The sequence below is a fragment of the Miscanthus floridulus genome, chromosome 8 (genome assembly GCF_019320115.1).
Source record: "Miscanthus floridulus cultivar M001 chromosome 8, ASM1932011v1, whole genome shotgun sequence".
NCBI lineage: Eukaryota > Viridiplantae > Streptophyta > Magnoliopsida > Poales > Poaceae > Miscanthus > Miscanthus floridulus.
The window spans coordinates 62,138,720-62,156,503 of record NC_089587.1 but is presented as its reverse complement, the minus strand read 5'-3'; the positions used below and the strand labels follow the sequence as shown (position 1 = coordinate 62,156,503).

The following is a 17,784-nucleotide window of genomic DNA, read 5'->3' as shown; positions in this document are numbered from 1 at the left end:
CAGAATGAGAACAATGAGGTGGTGAGATATAAAGCGAGACTAGTAGCACAAGGGTTCACGCAGAGGCCCGACATTGATTACAGTGAAACCTATTCTCTAGTAATGAGTGGAATTACTTTCCGATACTTAATATCATTGGCAGTTCAAAATCATCTATCTATGCAGTTGATTACAGTTCAAAATCAAAGATGAAATAAAGTAAAATACAAAGAAGAGTCAATCAAGAAACTATGTGAAAAGAAAACTATTGTGTTTTGTAGGGGCGTTGTTAACACCAAAATGTCCCTCTCTAAATGTTACTCATGTATCCATTGAGATGCTATCAACACTTGCAAGAATCTAAAAATAGTAATTTGAGTGTTGCTGACTGGGGTATAGAGTTCAGAGGAATCAGCTAAGAATAAGGAATTTTTAAAATAGAATAGGGTATGTTGCCCGTGCTAACGCTACAACGATATCGGCTAGACCATCACGCTCCACAATGCCTGCATAGCATCGAAACATACTTAAAAATGGGTTCAGCCATTAGCTCATGCAATGCTAGTATAACTACTTGGAATAGCATCAGAAACTGTATTGTGTGGTGTGCCTTTCATCTACATCTGGCTCCTAACAGTGTCTAAGGGATAACACATCAAAGTTGCAAATGTTGCTGAAAGAAGAGCAGTTGCTAGAGACGTTTCTCGTCTATTCTTGTACTTCTCTAGGACAGATTCCTTCATTCTTGTACATCAAAAAAGAATGAAATGTTAAAAAAATGTGATGTAAATATTTAAATTTATGTGGAGCTTTCATGTATCATAGTATTCATATGCAGTAGACGGAATCTCACAGGTCAAAAACACAGAAGTTCACAACAACATAAGGGTGCAATTGCTATAAGAGATGGACCCAAGCCTCCATAGAAGGAGGCCAGCCCTTCTTCTCTCAGCATGTTAAGAGCAACCTAAAAAGTTATCAGGCTGTGCCAGTTTCCAAAAAAAAAGAAATTTGCACTTACAAGAGTGGTTACATGAGATAAAGTGTTGTGTCCAGATTGAACTGCTAGCCTGAGCCGGAGAACATCCAGTGGGTGGTAAGTTACCTATAAGCAAGGCACAAGCAGAAAGTTTTGAATGTGCTAACGATGGTATTTTGTGGATTTTAATAAAATTTATGTACCATGAAAAACTAAGAAGAAATCAACTACATTCAAATTCCCATATCTGACAAAACAGAAATACAGGGACATTTGGTAGTGAGTAAGCAAATAAAATAAATCACACATGTAGATGTCATGCCCGTGCAAGCACCAACAGCAAGTCTCCCAAATATAGAAAGTTGTCCATCCTTTCTGCGGAAAATTTTCTGAATTAAAAGCAGTAACATTGTGACTTGGGTGAGAGAGAAACGAGGAACTCACTATCACAAAGAATGTAAAAAAACTTGATGACTAAGTGTAACCGTGAGTAACTATGACCTCGTAAACTTCATACGAGAAGAGTTGCACCACGCTATAAGAAATTATGCGGATGACCTGGACAAGTTAATGGAGATGGATAGGAATCAGCACATGACTGCAAGATCAACCATGGATGATAGGGAACTACAAGCACCTGTGGAAGGTTGCCTTTCCGGTAACCCTTAAGCCCCTCTTTTGCAATGTATGCCATAGCCTGCATAATTGCTGATGTATCAGATTACAATACATTATCTGAAGTCGTAACCATTTAACTCCAGGTAGCACCTATCAAAAAGCTTCTTTTAAAAAAAAGGATTATGCTTCACAATTCAAGCAACATGACCAGGACTAAGAAAAGAGGACCATCTCGACAGGTTCACCCATTAATCCATTAGTGATTTGTATTTCAAATTTTCTCGCCTGTGTTGATATTATATTAAGCATAGGATTTCTTCTCTGAAAAAAGTGTGCTCTTCCCTGAAAAAAGTTGGAGGCAACGATATAATCAGATGAAAGAAAGTGCAATGCTGTGAGGGGATCAATTCTAAGAGCTGTAGGTACTCACCAGCCATTCTTCCTCGCCACAGCCAAGACCTGCAGAAGAGCAGCACACATAACACAAAATTAGAGGCAAGCCTTGATTATCAACGAATCTGATAATAAAGCATCAGTAGGCAAGGAGGCACAGAGAAGGATGCTCACGGGGTCGGCGAGCAAAGCAGCGACGATGGCGAAGGAGGCCTGGGGCGCGCCCCATGTCTCGGCTACCTTGGCGTCGCCCGCCGGCCTGGCGTGGGTCTCGACCACTGCAACCGACATGAAAACGGGTGGAGTCAATGCAACGTAGCGGCGGTCGACCTCGGGAAGAACCGTCCAGGACCCGTCCACGCTGCGAGCATGTGCGCCGTGGCAGGGAGTGACGGTGTCTGTCCCTGAGGTTGAAGAGGCCGACGTCCTCCTCCTCCTCTTCCTCCTTCTTCTTGGCCTCCTCCTCGGCTTCAGTAGCGGCGGCGGCAGGAGCGGCGACCACGACGACGGCAGCGCACGTCATATCGTACAGACCAGGCATGAGATCATACCTTAGCCCCTTGGATAGAAACTGCCCGCGGCAGCGTCTCGCTCTTGCTCGGTGGCTCTTGCTTGGACAGAAGCTCTTGCTCTGCTTCAGCTTCGTCGCCGAGCGGTTCCCTGAAAGGAAAAAAAAACTCAGATCAGATCAACACGATGCGTAATCAAACCAAACCAAATCAAACCAGGAATCACACCAGAGAGATCACCCCGGAGACGACGGCCAGCGACGTCTCCGCGTCCACGTGGCTGCATCAGGTGCTCGTGCTGCTGTTCCTGTCCAACCTGGCCGTGAAGGCAGCGCTGTTCGCGCTCGTGGTGGCGCTACTGCCGCTGCTGCCATCGGGGCAGGCGGAGGCGCCCAGGATCTGGGAGCTGCCGCACGGCGAACAGACCCCTCTTACCCTCTTCTTCTTGGCGTCGCGCGCGGCGGCCGCCTATGCGGGCGATGCGGCGTCGCTGTTGCCCATCTCGCCTTGTGGTCAGTGGCGGCGTCAGACTGCTACATGGCTGTCGATTCCCGTTGAAGAGCGTGCGTTGGGGAGGGCAGCGGATGGGGGAGCCGGAGGGGATGAGAGGAGAGAGCTGCGGTGGATGGGCAGGGAAATGGCGGAGGCTGCGGTGTCGCACTGCCGGGTATGGGAACCACACAATTTCTCTAAGAAACGGGTAGGGGCTGCGGGCTTGTGGCCTTGGGTGGAGGGGGAGATGCGGGCATGATCGTGATTGACGGAATTTTTTCCCCCGCTCGTGCGTGATTTTGGGGAGGGGTTGCGGCCTTGCGGGGAAGGGAAGCGGAGACGCGTGCGACGGCGATTTTGTTTCCACCTGATTGCGCATTGAAGCCTGGAGGGTGGGGAGATCCAAATAACATTCGCCATCGGATCGAGTTAAAGCCTGTGAGAGAGGATTAGGGGCCATAGATTTTAATGATGTTAAAATTTTGGGTGTAATTTTATTGGTGCACAATGATTGGCTCCCTCAGCGGGGGACGCATTGTTTGGTGTACCTAAAATAGTTTAGATTGGTCCCTTATAGTAGAGAAGATTATACAAGGTGTTTGCTTACATATCATCATACAGGTGGTGATGATAGTTGTGTGTCAAAAATAAGAATGAGCACTAGTCATCCATGTCTTGCTGATTCGAAAACCTGACACGCTGGTTGAGTGGTTGCTCATCAGTAGCTCTTATTTGTATTGATTATTAGTTTGTATATACGTTTTGTTACAGCTGATGATACGCGCTCATTCTTTTCCGTATACATGTGGTGTCCTGGCTTTATCATGTGATGTACATGTAAGTAATTGAGGTCATTATATAGTATGACACACTGGATTTATACATACATACAATTTATTGACACTGGATTTTATTTTCTTCACTTGCATGCATACAAATATTGATTTGACTTGCGATTAATTGGACATGATCAGATGACGACTAGCCAATTCAGTGACTGGTTCCAAATTTCAATAATTTGGTTGACAAATGAGACCTACGAGCCGAGTAAAGGATATGCTTCTATCATAGTTTTTATTTGTTTCAATTATGTTTCCAGGTAAATATTTTGCTTATTTGCAACAGATTTATTGAAGGGCGAGGGGGGATTGGGGGTGTCCGAGAAATAGTTTCTACACCAAGAAATCAGGTCTTCACGTGCATGTAGGTTGTAGGCCACAAGAATTGATCTATACCGTGTCGACAACTTCGTTTCTATGGCCTCCATCTGATCCGATACTCCCCCTAACAATTTCCTCTCTAGCACTACAGGCTGCGACCCTGGTACTTAGCAGATAATACATAGCACCCTGATTCAACTCTATCTGACTAGATTTCTTTGTAACAAACTAGTAAATCAATCTTTAAAGCGATCAGGACTCTATCTGTAACCCTATCCCTGGACTATATAAGGAGCGGTAGAGCATCCCTCATCGTTGATCCCAACGTAGATCCCATGATCAACCCAACTTAGGTCCTGAATAGATCGAGCTCATCTTCCAGATAGCTCCGCCCATATATAGACACATCTTTGTGATCCCAAATTTGCAATCTACCTCGAGAGTGGATTCTTTGACAAAGCTCTCGAGGTCGATTGACAGAGCGGATTCTTTGACACATCATTTGACAAAGCTCCTCAGAGCGGATTCTCACTGAGAATCACTCCTCAACCAAATAGCAAAACTGTGCACAAATTTTGGTGGGGAGCAAATAAGGATCACTTCTCCATTTACACTAGAAGATAGGAGCTAAAAACCCCGGCTCCTCATCATTCCATATTCATTTCCCCACATTAATCACTTTAGAATCAGTTCTCGTATGCTCCCACCACTGAACTCAAGTAGAATCACTTCACTGGAGAATCAAGAAGAGCTAGAGAATATAGGAGTGGAGCTCTGCCAAACAAGCTCTTAGAATTGGTGGATTGAGGACATACTTAGAATCCCACTTATATATGGATGGAGGAGGAGTAAGTGCCTCTTTTGTAGGGTGTGGGCTTCCTCAAAAATGACGAGTCAAAAGAGAAGCCACATTTTGGTGGCTTCAGCTTCCCAAAAAGTAACATTCGACTTCACCGTTTTTATCTTGGTTTTGGTTTCAGAAGCCATTATCGTAAGTGCTCATTTGGTGGGGATTTTGATTATGCCCAAGAAGAAGCCACAACAAAACCCATGACAAACAGAATCTAAGTAACAACGTACGTAGAAACCACAGAGGAGCTATTATAGCTATTTGGTATGGAGATCAAACTAAAACTAATTAATCTATACTAATCTAAGAGTTATTTATTCTCTGAAATGACCATGCGTCCACATTTCACTAACAACGCATAAATGAGTGGTCAACGTACGCTATGTAAACAGGCCGTATAATTAGGGTTCATGCATCCTCCACAAGCAAGCTGATCCAGAAACCTAGTAGCTACCTTATCTTGCCTCTAGATTTGGGCCTAACAACCAATGTAGGAGTATTCTATTGTGACCAACCCACTACATAAACACCAGTAGCGTACGTGTTCATTCAGACCCTTCATAACAACACAAGAAAGTGAGAAACAAATGGATGTCTCCACTACCGGCAGTGCCAGTTCCTTCCTCTTCCTCGCACTTGTATGCTTGTCTACTACTCATCTCCCTCTCTCTGCCAGCGCAAGACATTTCCCTCGCGAGTATGGCAGCACAAGCTCTAGCGCCATGATCAACAATGGCAGCAGCAAGCTCTCCTGGCCACTGTTACCATGGAAGAAGTCTAGCAGCAGCCATGGCTCAGGGAGCGGCCACGGGTTCGGCTGGACCATCTCACACAACGGGACGGACACCAACATCGGATCCGGCGGCGGTGTCGGCGGCTGCATTGGCACAAACAGCTCCAGCGGCTCGAGCGCGGGCGGCGGAGCTGGTCTTGGGGTCGACATCAGCATCGGCAAGGGTGGAGTGGACGTGGCGATCGGTGTCGCCGGAGGCGGCGCCGTCAGTACCGGCAACGGCAGCGCGAGTGTCGGCGCTGGCGGTGGAGAAGGCGTCGGAATCCACTTCGGCCCCGACGGCGTGACCGTCACCCATGGCGGTGACGCAGACGTGGGCGTTGGCGGTTCCGGCAGCGGCACTGGCGTTGGACGTGCCGGCAGTGCTGTAGGTAGCGCCCATGGTTCTGGAGATGCAAGCGGTGGAACAGGGACCGGTGGAGGGAGTGGAGCTGGCTCTGGCCAGGGAGGTTATGGAGGCGGCGGCGGTGGCGGCACCGGAAGCAGTGGTGGCCATCCGTGAGGACTGACTGTCCTGTGTATGTGAGGGTCTAGGGAGTAAGGTTAATTATGTGCTATGTAGCGTGTAACCATGCATTCTTGTGTGATGGTTGTCGTGGTGAAACTGTTAATCATGTAATGTAGGTCAGTAGGTGTAGGGATTATGTGGTGTTTTTAGCTTTTGTGAATGAATATTTAGGTGCGGATTATTCCACATAATAATATTGGTTCATGAAGTTTAAGACCTACATGCATGAGTAGTGAATGATCTGGCGACATGAAGTGAAAAACTGCTGTTGGCGACTGATCTGAAGAATTATATGTCGCAGCAGCTAGAGACTTACTATTGAAGCAATACTCGATCGATCAACTGGTTTTAGGACTCACCAGACTAAAGTTTTTAGTCCGTCGTTAGACAATAAGCTTAACATGGACTGATTAAAAATTTCTTTTTTTCTAACGAGTTCTACTCATCATTTGGTCTCTATTAATTTTTTAAAACCATGATTAGTTCATGTTTAGGTTTTCTATTTGACATCCAAAACATGGACTAAAGTTTAGTTTAGTCCATCCAAACGCCTCCTTACTTTGAGGAACAGTACTAGTAGTTAGTCCAACAAGCAAGACTTGTTTAAAAAAATGCTTTCATTGGATCAAGCGCTTTTGGGGCCGGGTTGTATATATCCAAGCAATATTTTTGCCAAGTGTATAGACGAAAGCATTCAAGAACATGTGTACACTGAGCACTATCTGAAATTGGACGAGTAAACCAAGGTACAAGAATGTGCTTTGCTTCCCACAGGTACAAGCTAGCTGTTTATTGCAGCTAACATGCATGTGGTCACTTTGTTATTGGTGTAATAAGCGGTGGTGGACATGCACGCACACACTGGCTGCTTGTTAGGTAAGGTTTTGTTCATTATATAGCACTATACAGAACTGGTAATTCATGTGATCCAGCAGTAATTAGCGACTTTCACTCTTCTTGGATCCAGTGTTATTCTGTGTGGGTATTCTACAGTATCTTGACCTTGTGTATCGATTAAGTTATACCAGTTGGAGTACATGCAACACTTTGTTCATTGATAATTTGAAATGGTCGTCGTCCAAATTGATTTAATCGACGTTTTCTTCCACAATATATATATCTTGGAAATTGGAATTGACTAATTATTATTTGATCAAATCGATGTTTTATTTCGCAATATATTGGAATGGAATAAATACATTAACTGATCATATATATATATAATTTTAAACGAGAACTCATCATATATAATTTGAACAAAACCTAATCTATCTATCTTCTACTATAAAAGAGCGAAGGAATTGAAAAATATGTTTCACCAAAAGTTTTCTACCCACCCTATATCTAAACCATCGGATGACTAAACATCTATAAATCCGATGGTGTACCTTAATCAGGTTGCCTCTGAAATCTTACGCATCCGTAAGACATGTTTGCGCGTTCCTGCCATATAAATCATTGGCGATCATCCTCCTCCGACGTCTTTTTTTCACCGGCAAATTTCTTTACTCGCGCGCAAATGTACCCACTGTTGTCCGGTCATTGCTTACCCGTGGTTACCATCTCCATAAATCTCGCCGTCGCCCTATCTGCATTACTCCCGCCGCCCGCATCTGGTGCACAGGTCTTCGTCGGTCCCTTCGCTAGCTAGGTTTTCATCGAGCCCTTCGCCGACTGCCGGATCTCTCCATCTGAGGGTGAAATCACCCTCTCATCTCCGTGATTGCAGGCACAAGTCAATCATTAGGGTATGGGTTCCTCGACGATGTCGACGTCCATGGCCACCACGCCCACGACGACAAGGGCCACGGCGTCAGTGAAGCCCCGCGCCACGGCTATGCGCAGCTACCTCCTCCTCCTCCCCTCCACCGGCCGCCGCAGCGTTGCCGCGTGGTCTGCGAAGAAGAAGAACCCGTGGCTAGACCCATTCGACGACGGGCCCCACGAGGAGTTCGACTACCAGGGCATGTTCTTCGACGGGAAGCAGGAGGAGGACCCGTGGCCACCCGAGAACCCTGCGAACCCGTACGGGTTCCTACGGTTCCCGTAGGGCGCTACAACCCGGAGCTAGACAGCCTGGCCTCCAAGGTCCGCGGCGACGTGTGGCGCGTGTGCTGCATCGTGTCGGGCGGCGTGTACGAGAACGCCGAATTTTTTATTTTAGCCCTTTTTTTTGAAAAATTTTTACAAATATGCCCCTGGAGGAAAGATTTCAAAATCTAGACCCTTAGCTCGGCGCTATCGTTGCTAACGCTGAGATTACACGTCTCGGCGCCTCAGATTACACGTCTCGGCGCCTCTTAGGCTCGAAGTCGACGTGGCGGCGCCAGGGTGACTGGCGCCGAGCTTGTGTTTTAACCCCGGCCCCAACCTTCCTTTCCGAGCCTTCTTCCTCTTCTTTCTCCTCCATCTCGGGTTTTTCTCTCCCCACGTACTTCGCCCTACCTCACGAATCGGCATATTGGACCTTGGAAACTTTGATTTGATCCGTAGATCTTCAAGAGCAAGGTATCCTCGCTCTCCTCCTAGTTTTTTTTTGCATCGATTCGGTATATATTAGTCAGATTTTTCAACCTAAGAATCGTCATTACTTAGGGTTTCATGCAATTTTTAATATTTGTATTAAACCTAGGTAACCGCAGCGCATGTTGTTATGTTTTATGGGTTCATTGTTTTGCATAACATTGGAAGCCCTAGGTTTAAGGTTTAATGTTAATTGCTTTTGGTTCTTAGAACGAAATTGGTTGTATTGTAGTTATGGTTCTCATTGGCATTAATTTGTGATGTTTTGATTTTTGTTTGTTAAATTACATCCGTTTTGTTAGATGCAAGAAATGTATCGGGAGGAGTTTTGGCGAAAACGGGGTCGTCCTCGAGAATTATACCCCGACGCCTCTAGCAAACACTACAAGAAAAAGTGATATTAACGACGGGATATGTGGTCGTTAAAAGTCCAAATGTGGTCGCTAAAAGTTATTAACGACCATAAAAGTGTAGTCGTCCATGGTCGTTAAAAGCTCCGTCGTTAATACAATTAACGACCACACAATTTTTCCCGTCGTTAACTTTTCAACGACCACACAATATGTGGTCGTTGATACTACACTAATAATGACCACATTTATAGTAATAACGACCACATTTTCTATCGTTAATATTTTTTATACCATCTGGCATGAAGTACTAACACCATTTTTTAGTAACAATGACCATTTTCTAAACTTTTAGTACAATATTTATGCTCGTATTTCACATTGGCTAACACCAATTTTTATAGGGTGAGCCACCACTTTGCACAATATACAAATGCACATTCACCATACCAGAAATCTATGATAAATAAATTTGCAACAGATTATTCATAAATAACTCTTAATATTACAAATGTATCTAATACTGCGTGACTTAGCAATCCTATTACAAAGAAGCAAAAGTCATGCTCGAAGGCAAGTACACAATTAGCTGGTCCTCCTCACAAACAATTCCTTTGTCATGCTTCTAATAATATTCTCCAACCTGATTCCTACAATATGAGATTCTTAACAGTTCCCTGGATATTCATGTTGTCTTTAAACAGCATGCATATGACCCTTTCTTATGCCCATCACCTTCTTGAGTTGCTCGATTTTGTAACTTCGACTGTAATTTTTTTCTACCAGCCAGCTACAGTAACAAAGATGTCCTGCATGTTTAGGAAAAGAATCACTTGCATACCCATAAAAGAAACTGTGCTACAGTTCTACTTTGCAGAATTCTACGATCAAAAGAAAGAAGACAAACCTAACAGGCATGGAAATCTTTTTAGGCATTACATACAATTGATATTCTTGATTCATGATGCCCTTCAATGCCGACAACATAGAGATAAATCCTGCATTAGAATTTCCAACTCATAACTAGAGTGTCATAGGATTCTTGTGTAGATCAACCACATATAAGATTTATGTTTCAAGATTGAACTTAAGAAATACTATCATAATATATAGTTCACATGTTATGAAACTACTTTATTATTTTTTAAAATTGATTGTCACAGTTAAAAATGTTTGACTTAATCAACCTGATGGGACAAGTAAAAAAACGGATGGAGTAGTATTGAGGAAACAGCGAAATAGTAAAAAAGTTAGGTTATTAACATTAAACAAGCACGAGGAATTACCTAATACACATTGGTTTGAGAAGACATGCAGGATTGGTATCTCGCTCTTACTAATTAAGAAAAGTACAATTCATTCCTTTTTTTTGAAGGAAAGACTTCATGCCTTTTACCTTTTTCTTTAATGTGATGAAAGGTATTGCAGTGCAGCACCGGCGGTTCCAGACACCATAGCACAGGAGCAGCAGACAGTCATCAGACCCTGCAACACTGGGCACTTTTGCCGAGGTACCAAATTAGTTTAGAAACAAAGCAGTGATTAGAACAACCTGATAGAAGTTATACTTGTAGGCTGCGGACGCGTGATATTTTGATATGTCCAATATTTTAGTGACGAGAGGATAATTTACCTATACAAGCCCGCGGTGACTCCAAGAAGGAGACACCGTCCACGTCGCCGAAATTTTCCGCCTCGTTGGATCTTTCAATCCGACGGTCCAGAGTCCTGCCGAAAGATTCGACTACAGCCGGCTTCTGATTCTACTTTGCGACTTCGCCTGGCTCCTGGCCGCTCCCTTCTGTCCTCAACGTACGCTACTGGCTTCTGTGCAGTAGCAGCGTTCCGGCATATATATACCTAGGATTCCAGCTTCTACCGTCTCTTCCTCACTCTTCTCGTTGGTTCCGTCCTCACCCAATTCCTCAGAGCCGCCGCTCGCCTCTGCTCGCCGTCGCCGACCTCGCCGGTTCCGTGCCCAGCTCAAGCTTCCATCTGCCGCCCTCACAGCGCCGTCCAGGTTGTTAGCCGTACGGGCGGCCATGGCTCCCGCTTCTCCCCCTTCCTCTCTCTTCCTCGCTCTCCCTCTCGCCCTCGCTCTCCGACGCGGGCATGCGCGATGGCGGCTGCTGCGAGCCGTCCGCGGCGGCGCCGCCCACCCTCCTCCTCCTCCTCCTCCTCCCTCCCTCCCTCCCTCTCTCCCCTTCCTCTCCCTTTCTCCCCTTCCCTCCTGAGGCGGCAGCCGGCGCGAGGCGGCGGCGCGCCGGCGCGGGTGGAGCCCGACGGCCCCCTCCATCTCCTCCATCGTCCGCGCGGTCTCCTCAATGCCTCCTCCCGCCGGGGAAGCGTGTGCTCCTCTGGTCGGCGAAACCCTAGGTACCATGCCGGACGGGCCAAACCCTATACTCCGGGGTGCGCTCTCTCCCCTTCTCCCTCCCCTTCCTCCTGTGCAGAACTGATATCCTTCCCTGTACAATGATGATTAATTGTTTCATTCATGTTATGTACTGAGGCTTGGGGATTGTGCAGTGATGATCTTTTTTAGACTGAGACAGTGGAATTGTGCAGTGATGATTACATAATTATTTCATTCTTCCATGAATCTTGCTATTTTCGGTGCCTTTGTGGTGGCAATGTCGTTATATTAGCTGCACATTTTTATCTATTTGTTAGTCAGCATACATCCATTGTCAATGATGTCTTTGCTTCATACAGTTTAGCGGTTGTTCTATTACTGAGCGCACCCTATTGCCAATGATGTATTTGCGGTTGGGCTTACTAGCAAGGTAATTTATTACTTAGTGAACTGCAATATCAGGGTCAGTTTTTGCCTTAAATTTCTAGGCTATACCTATGCATTGGCTTCATTCTTTGATTCCTATCCTATGGTTCTGACAATGAATATGGCTTTTCTATCTGAAATATGATTTTGCTCTTACCTAATGTCAACTCTGTCGCTTGAATCTGAAGTATAAGTTTACAGCCTTAATATAACTTTGGTATATGGAATTTGCAACAAACCGAATTCATGTTTCTCCACCAAGAGGTGTACAATTGGAAGGTTCTGATTACCATAAGCTACATAGGCTAAATTGGGGTGTTAATTCTGTAAAAGAACAGACCTAAATTGGCTTCCTTTTCTGTTCTACGGTTTGACCTTCGATGTCTGTGCTTGTGTTGTTCCTCTTCTCTATTCATTTTCGGTGCTGATTAACTGTTCTAACTTGACAGATAGGTGTCTCCCGTCTTGAACCCCACAACCCTTTATGTTTCCTATGTATTAACTGAGCTAGCAATATTTAGACCTAAAATCCCTCCTTACTTCAGATTATTTCAACGTACGAGCACTGAATAACTGTACTATCTTTTTTGTCAGTATGATAATTGGTATTGTCACCTGTCTTGTGCAACAGAACCTCCTCTTTCTACATTCTTTTGGTGTTCCAAGATGTATTGCCATTCCTGTCGTCAAGTCTGGACTAAACAACTTACATGTGCTTTTCCATGCTTTTCAGGCTTCCACCTCATTTCCCAGTGCATTATTGGTCTGTATATGTTTTTTGTCAGCTGCTGAAACTACGCTTCAGTGCTTATAGTTTTTGATGTATCCTTTGCATTTTCCTCATGTGCAATGGTGACCGCGCTGTGATGATTGCTTATTATTTTTGGTGTATCCTCCTCATTTCCCTTTGCATTATTGGTCTTTATATGTTTTTGGTCAGCTGCAGAAACTACACTTGAGTGCTTATAATTTTTGGTGTTTCCTTTGCGTTTTCCTCATGTGCAATGATGACCGTGCTGTGACGATTGCTTATTATTTTTGGCCTATCCTTTGCTGTTGGATTAATTTTTAGCGAATGGGCTGCTGCTGTCATGATTGCATCATAAACCATGTTTAATGTCTGATTTGCAGTGGTCATGGGCTACCATTAAACAGTTTACATCTCTTTCTTTTTTTCCCTGGTAACTCAGGCAATGTTCAGGAGCTATGATGATTCTTCCTTTACATCTACCTATTATTTTCATGGCTCAGGCAATGGTCGTGAATAGTGTTTATTCTATTGTTTTTGGTGTATCCTTTGCTGTTCAAGTCTGGACTAAAAAAACTTACATGTGTTTTTTCAGGCTTCAACCTCATTTCCCTTTGCGTTATTGGTCTTTATATGTTTTTGGTCAGCTGCAGAAACTACACTTGAGTGCTTATAATTTTTGGTGTTTCCTTTGCGTTGTCCTCATGTGCAATGATGACCGCGCTGTGATGATTGCTTATTATTTTTGGCGTATCCTTTGCTGTTGGATTAATTTTCAGCGAATGGGCTGCTGCTGTCATGATTGCATCATAAACCATGTTTAATGTCTGATTTGCAGTGGTCATGGGCTACCATTAAACAGTTTACATCTCTTTCTTTTTTTCCCTGGTAACTCAGGCAATGTTCAGGAGCTATGACCATTCTTCCTTTACATCTACCTATTATTTTCATGGCTCAGGCAATGGTCATGAATAGTGTTGATTCTATTTTTTTCCATCTCTTTTCAGCCTGTTAACTGACTACTGAGGTGGATGGAATGGTACACGTTTCTCTACCTGACGTGGATGCCGTCTCCTTGACGGAACCCCTTGGAAATGTACAGTTTGTGATGTCATTGCCATTGATGCTTTCTCCTTTTGTCTAACCTATTCATTGCCTTTGGTTTTCTGGTCATGCTTGCTTATGATCATTGCCTTTGATGTCAAAACACTTATAGTTGTCCAATCTGAGCCCCTATTTGTATGCCTCTGATCATTGTTGGTGATCACTTTTTGGGTTCTCCCGTTTCTTTTTGTTCCGAGTACACTTTGATTTCTGCTTACACATAAATTTCTCACACATGTGTGCCAATGAGAGTTGTTATTTGTTGCCTATTCAACTCCTGAGGTCATTGCCTGTGATGATTTCCTCATTTGTCTAATCTGAGCTTTGCCTTTCCTATTTCATTGTATACTTGCTTACATTTTTTTCCTTTCTTCGGCCTGTGATAAAAAGTCCATGACCGTTCCTCCGGGATATGATTGGATGTTTATTCGCTTGTGAGGTACTGGGCATGATCTGTTAGTCATATCATGTAATTTCTCAGTGTAACTGATTCCTTAGCATGCCTTGAAGCTCCAGGTTAATTAACAAATGACCATTGCCATGTTTTTGAGGCTTCTAAAAATCCTCTTCTCATTGAAAATAAATTCTTACCTGCTCCATTACTGCGATACAGATTTTGCAGACCTTTAAAAGAACGTGTTGGTTTACAGAGAAATGTCAACGGGAATTGCTATTATTTATGTAGCGCTCTGCGCTTTTTTTTGGCACCTCCTTCTACCTAGGTCAATTGGTTATTCCTGTTTTTTGCCATCTTTTCCTATCTGTTCTGTTTTCTGTATTTTGGAGGCACCAATGAGAGTTGGTATTTGTTGCCTATTCAGTCGCATACTATGCGGTTAGGACTGCCTCTTACTTATGAAATCTGAACTCCTGAGGTTGTTGCCTTCAGATATGTGAGTTACCTTCACTAAAACATACTTACTTATTATTTTGGTAGTTTTACCGCATCAGATATGTGAGTTACCTTCACTAAAAGATAGATCAGAGTAGTCTTAGTTGTATAGGCTGTATTAGCATTTGTCTGACTGAGAATTGAGAGAATTTTCAGACTACACAGCAAAACAGAGGGTGGCTATGCTCCCTATGATATGTTAGTTTATTCGTGTTATCGTATTTGATGATCTATTGATCTGTCCTTCAATTATTTTTTTTTATTTCTGGCTGTTCCAGCTGCTGCATATGTAAGCTTCCGTCTACTTCACATGTGCTCTCGTCAAAACTGTGTCACCTCCAGTTTTCTTGGTAACCTTTCCTATCCGTGTGACTTCAGGTACGTTGCAGTGGTGTTTCAATTCTGAGGTCCTGTTCGATTACTTTTTCATATTTGTATTTACGCTGTTCTGCATTCCAGTACGCTACCAAATGTTCTTTGCAACATGTGTAAGTTACTATTGCATATGGTCCTATTTTCACAAATTTATATTGTAATATGAGCTATAAGAAATTTATGCAGGCTTAGATTTTCTTCAAGAGTAATCTGATCTAGGCTTTTGGTTTTCTTTTCTACCAACAGTCAACAGTGGCGCAATTACACATAGCAAAATTAAAGCTCTTCTAGAAACAGCAAAACTACCCCATAGAGGAGTAGCTTCCTAATGGCCACGGCCAAGAGATGGCAAATAGCCTACAACCTTCTTCCCCACCTACCACCCTTTCTGCGAGTGCTATCAGTGGCAACCGGGGTAACGTCCTCAACTTTTAGGATAGGTAGTAAATGATGTAGAAGTTTATGGAAAATTCGTAGAATTTCAAGACACATACCAGAGAGCATTTGCGTCCGAACGGTCCTCATAGATAGCATAATCACATCAAATCCCCAAATAAGATATCTGAATATACGGAGTTATTTGTTAGTCTGTTTATGCTTGATGATTTTGTCATATATTTCTTTTTTTATGTAGTGAAATCAAATTGGAGGAGGCTGCTATTCTGCATTACACCTACACATAATTCTCAGACCTAACCTCAATGAGGGATAGGTGTGGCTACAAGCCAGCTAAAGAAGATGTGAAGCATGTCTTATCTTGGAATTTGACCATTTGGTGAGCTATCTTTTCTTCCCTTTCTTGTATCTGCATAGCATCTATTGTTTCCCTATGGGTACAGACCACCTTGTCAAGATCATAAACTATTTTCTAGCATAAATGTTGAAATGGTACATTTATTCCATTAAAGTGATATGATGTAAAGAATGAGAGGGGAAGAAAAATGGCTAGATGGTTTGTTTACCTTAGAAATGCCTGTGGAAACTGTCGGGGGTCGAAACAATTTCTGTTTTCCCAATATGCATATACTATCTTCTTTAAACTGAAATGGATGTAATTATTTTTAAAGCAGATACAGGGGTGCTGGGACATTGCTCAATCACAACATTGTACCCTTGTTTATGTGCCATATGCTAATCACATAAATGCTTCCCGTGGTCCATTCTCCACTACACAATGTATAGCCAGCCATGCCATATAACCATATAGCTGTCTTTTGAATGCCCCTCTTTCTTACTCTGATTTTACCAACTTCTTTAGCTAAAGGACCAATTTGGTCATTATCCCAAAGTAAACTGGTATGCCTCTTATTAGGTATGCCTCTTATTAGGTAGCATTATGCATACGTAGCTAATTGGGTAACTAACTTGGAGCGCTAATGAATCCTGCATTGTGCTCGGCCATGCCAGGCCTCTATAATTGCATCAGCAGCGACTGAGGAGGAGATGAGGAACCGGTAACACTCTTAGCCCTCTGCTTCTGTTTACCAAGCACCAACCATTCCTCCCTATCCTACCTGAATTAAGAGAAATTACGCTGGTCTAACTACCTACTATTTTAAAACTGATTGTCTTTGCTGCTGCATAGAGTGACAACATGGAACAAGATGGTTGCTTCGTCATTTGGCGAGATGTGCGAGGTTATATTTATCACATCAGACGCGCCCGTGATTGCCTTGCCATCTCAATCCTATGTGCATATATACCAAAGGTTCCTGGGAAACACACATCAGTTTCTTTAGAAACTTCGTCGTGTCACTCCGTATGTACTCATTATGTCGCTACTTCAACTATGCTTAATCTACTATGGCTGTGTAATGTTACCAACTACTTATCTATCTATTTGACTGCTAGCTCCGTTTCTGCATTGAAAGATTCAATATATATTTTCGAATGTGAACTTACCTGTGTCTACCAACGCGCGCAAGGGCGCGCGCCTTCCACTAGTTGATAACACGGCGGGACGCAACGAATCAACGTACCAGGTAAAGCAAATTCAACGCAAAAATCAAAAGACTCGCTCTACAAAATACTGCAATTTTTTCCGAACATTACATTGACCAGATTCAGTATTAGATTCAATATTATACTAAGGAGAATGTGAACAGATCACCGTGACTCTCAACCAAGAAAAATACAACTGAAAATTGTAGATCTGATATATAAGGATGGACTAGGGAACCTGGTCGCTGCTCCTGATCGAGATCTTGTGATTAATCTTGCCCAGTGCACCGCCAGGCCATCACCGAGATGCATCTGGGCAACAGCATGCGGATCGCGCGCCTCCCCGTCTTTACGTGAATGCTGATCCGGCACGCCGGCGCTCGTACCCATCACGCCGTCTCGCAGTCCGAGGCCCTCGCCTGCGGCGTGCGTCCCTGGAGTTCTCGACTTGCTAGGGTTAGACGGAAGAAGTCATGGGGCAATAGAAATTGGCTTCCGCAAGCTGGTTTTATTTTGTTGCCAACTGCCGGTAATTAAGGTACACAGCTGTACCGAGTACCGACGACCACATTATACGTGTAATTAACCACGGGTAGCTTTTTGGTCGTCGGGATCAAATTATAGCACCAACTTAAAGGCCGGACTGGGCCAAATGATCGCCGGCGACCACATATTATCAGTGGTCGTTATCGTCTCGTTGTTAATACGCATAATTCTTGTAGTGAAAGATGCCCCCGTACCTCCTAAGTCCCTAACTATGACTGTGGTTTCCCAGCCCACGTGTTTCA

At 43.8% G+C, this 17,784-nt stretch overlaps 2 protein-coding genes across 4 annotated transcripts; one reads left to right on the top strand and one right to left on the bottom strand.

The window, feature by feature from the left end:
- The first annotated feature begins 5,567 nt into the window (after positions 1 to 5,567).
- On the top strand, positions 5,568 to 6,275 carry LOC136475384 (glycine-rich cell wall structural protein 1.8-like). Its single transcript, XM_066472895.1, has one exon. It carries the CDS (start codon positions 5,568 to 5,570, stop codon positions 6,273 to 6,275), a length of 708 nt encoding a protein of 235 aa, XP_066328992.1.
- A 3,378-nt stretch (positions 6,276 to 9,653) lies between these two features.
- Positions 9,654 to 17,465, bottom strand: LOC136472285 (uncharacterized). 3 transcript variants are annotated; one of them, XM_066470011.1, is made up of 5 exons: positions 17,235 to 17,465; positions 15,550 to 15,617; positions 10,551 to 10,654; positions 10,062 to 10,152; positions 9,654 to 9,963 (listed from the first exon to the last, which is right to left on the bottom strand). In XM_066470011.1, exons 1-4 carry the CDS (start codon positions 17,384 to 17,386, stop codon positions 10,126 to 10,128), a joined length of 351 nt encoding a protein of 116 aa, XP_066326108.1. In that variant the 5' UTR covers positions 17,387 to 17,465; the 3' UTR covers positions 9,654 to 9,963; positions 10,062 to 10,125. The 3 variants fall into 3 exon arrangements, 1 of the variants encoding a protein (XP_066326108.1); XR_010762308.1 differs by lacking the exon at positions 15,550 to 15,617 and having other exon boundaries at positions 10,551 to 10,647; XR_010762307.1 differs by lacking the exons at positions 15,550 to 15,617; positions 17,235 to 17,465 and adding an exon at positions 10,788 to 11,274.
- Between the last annotated feature and the right edge of the window lie 319 nt (positions 17,466 to 17,784).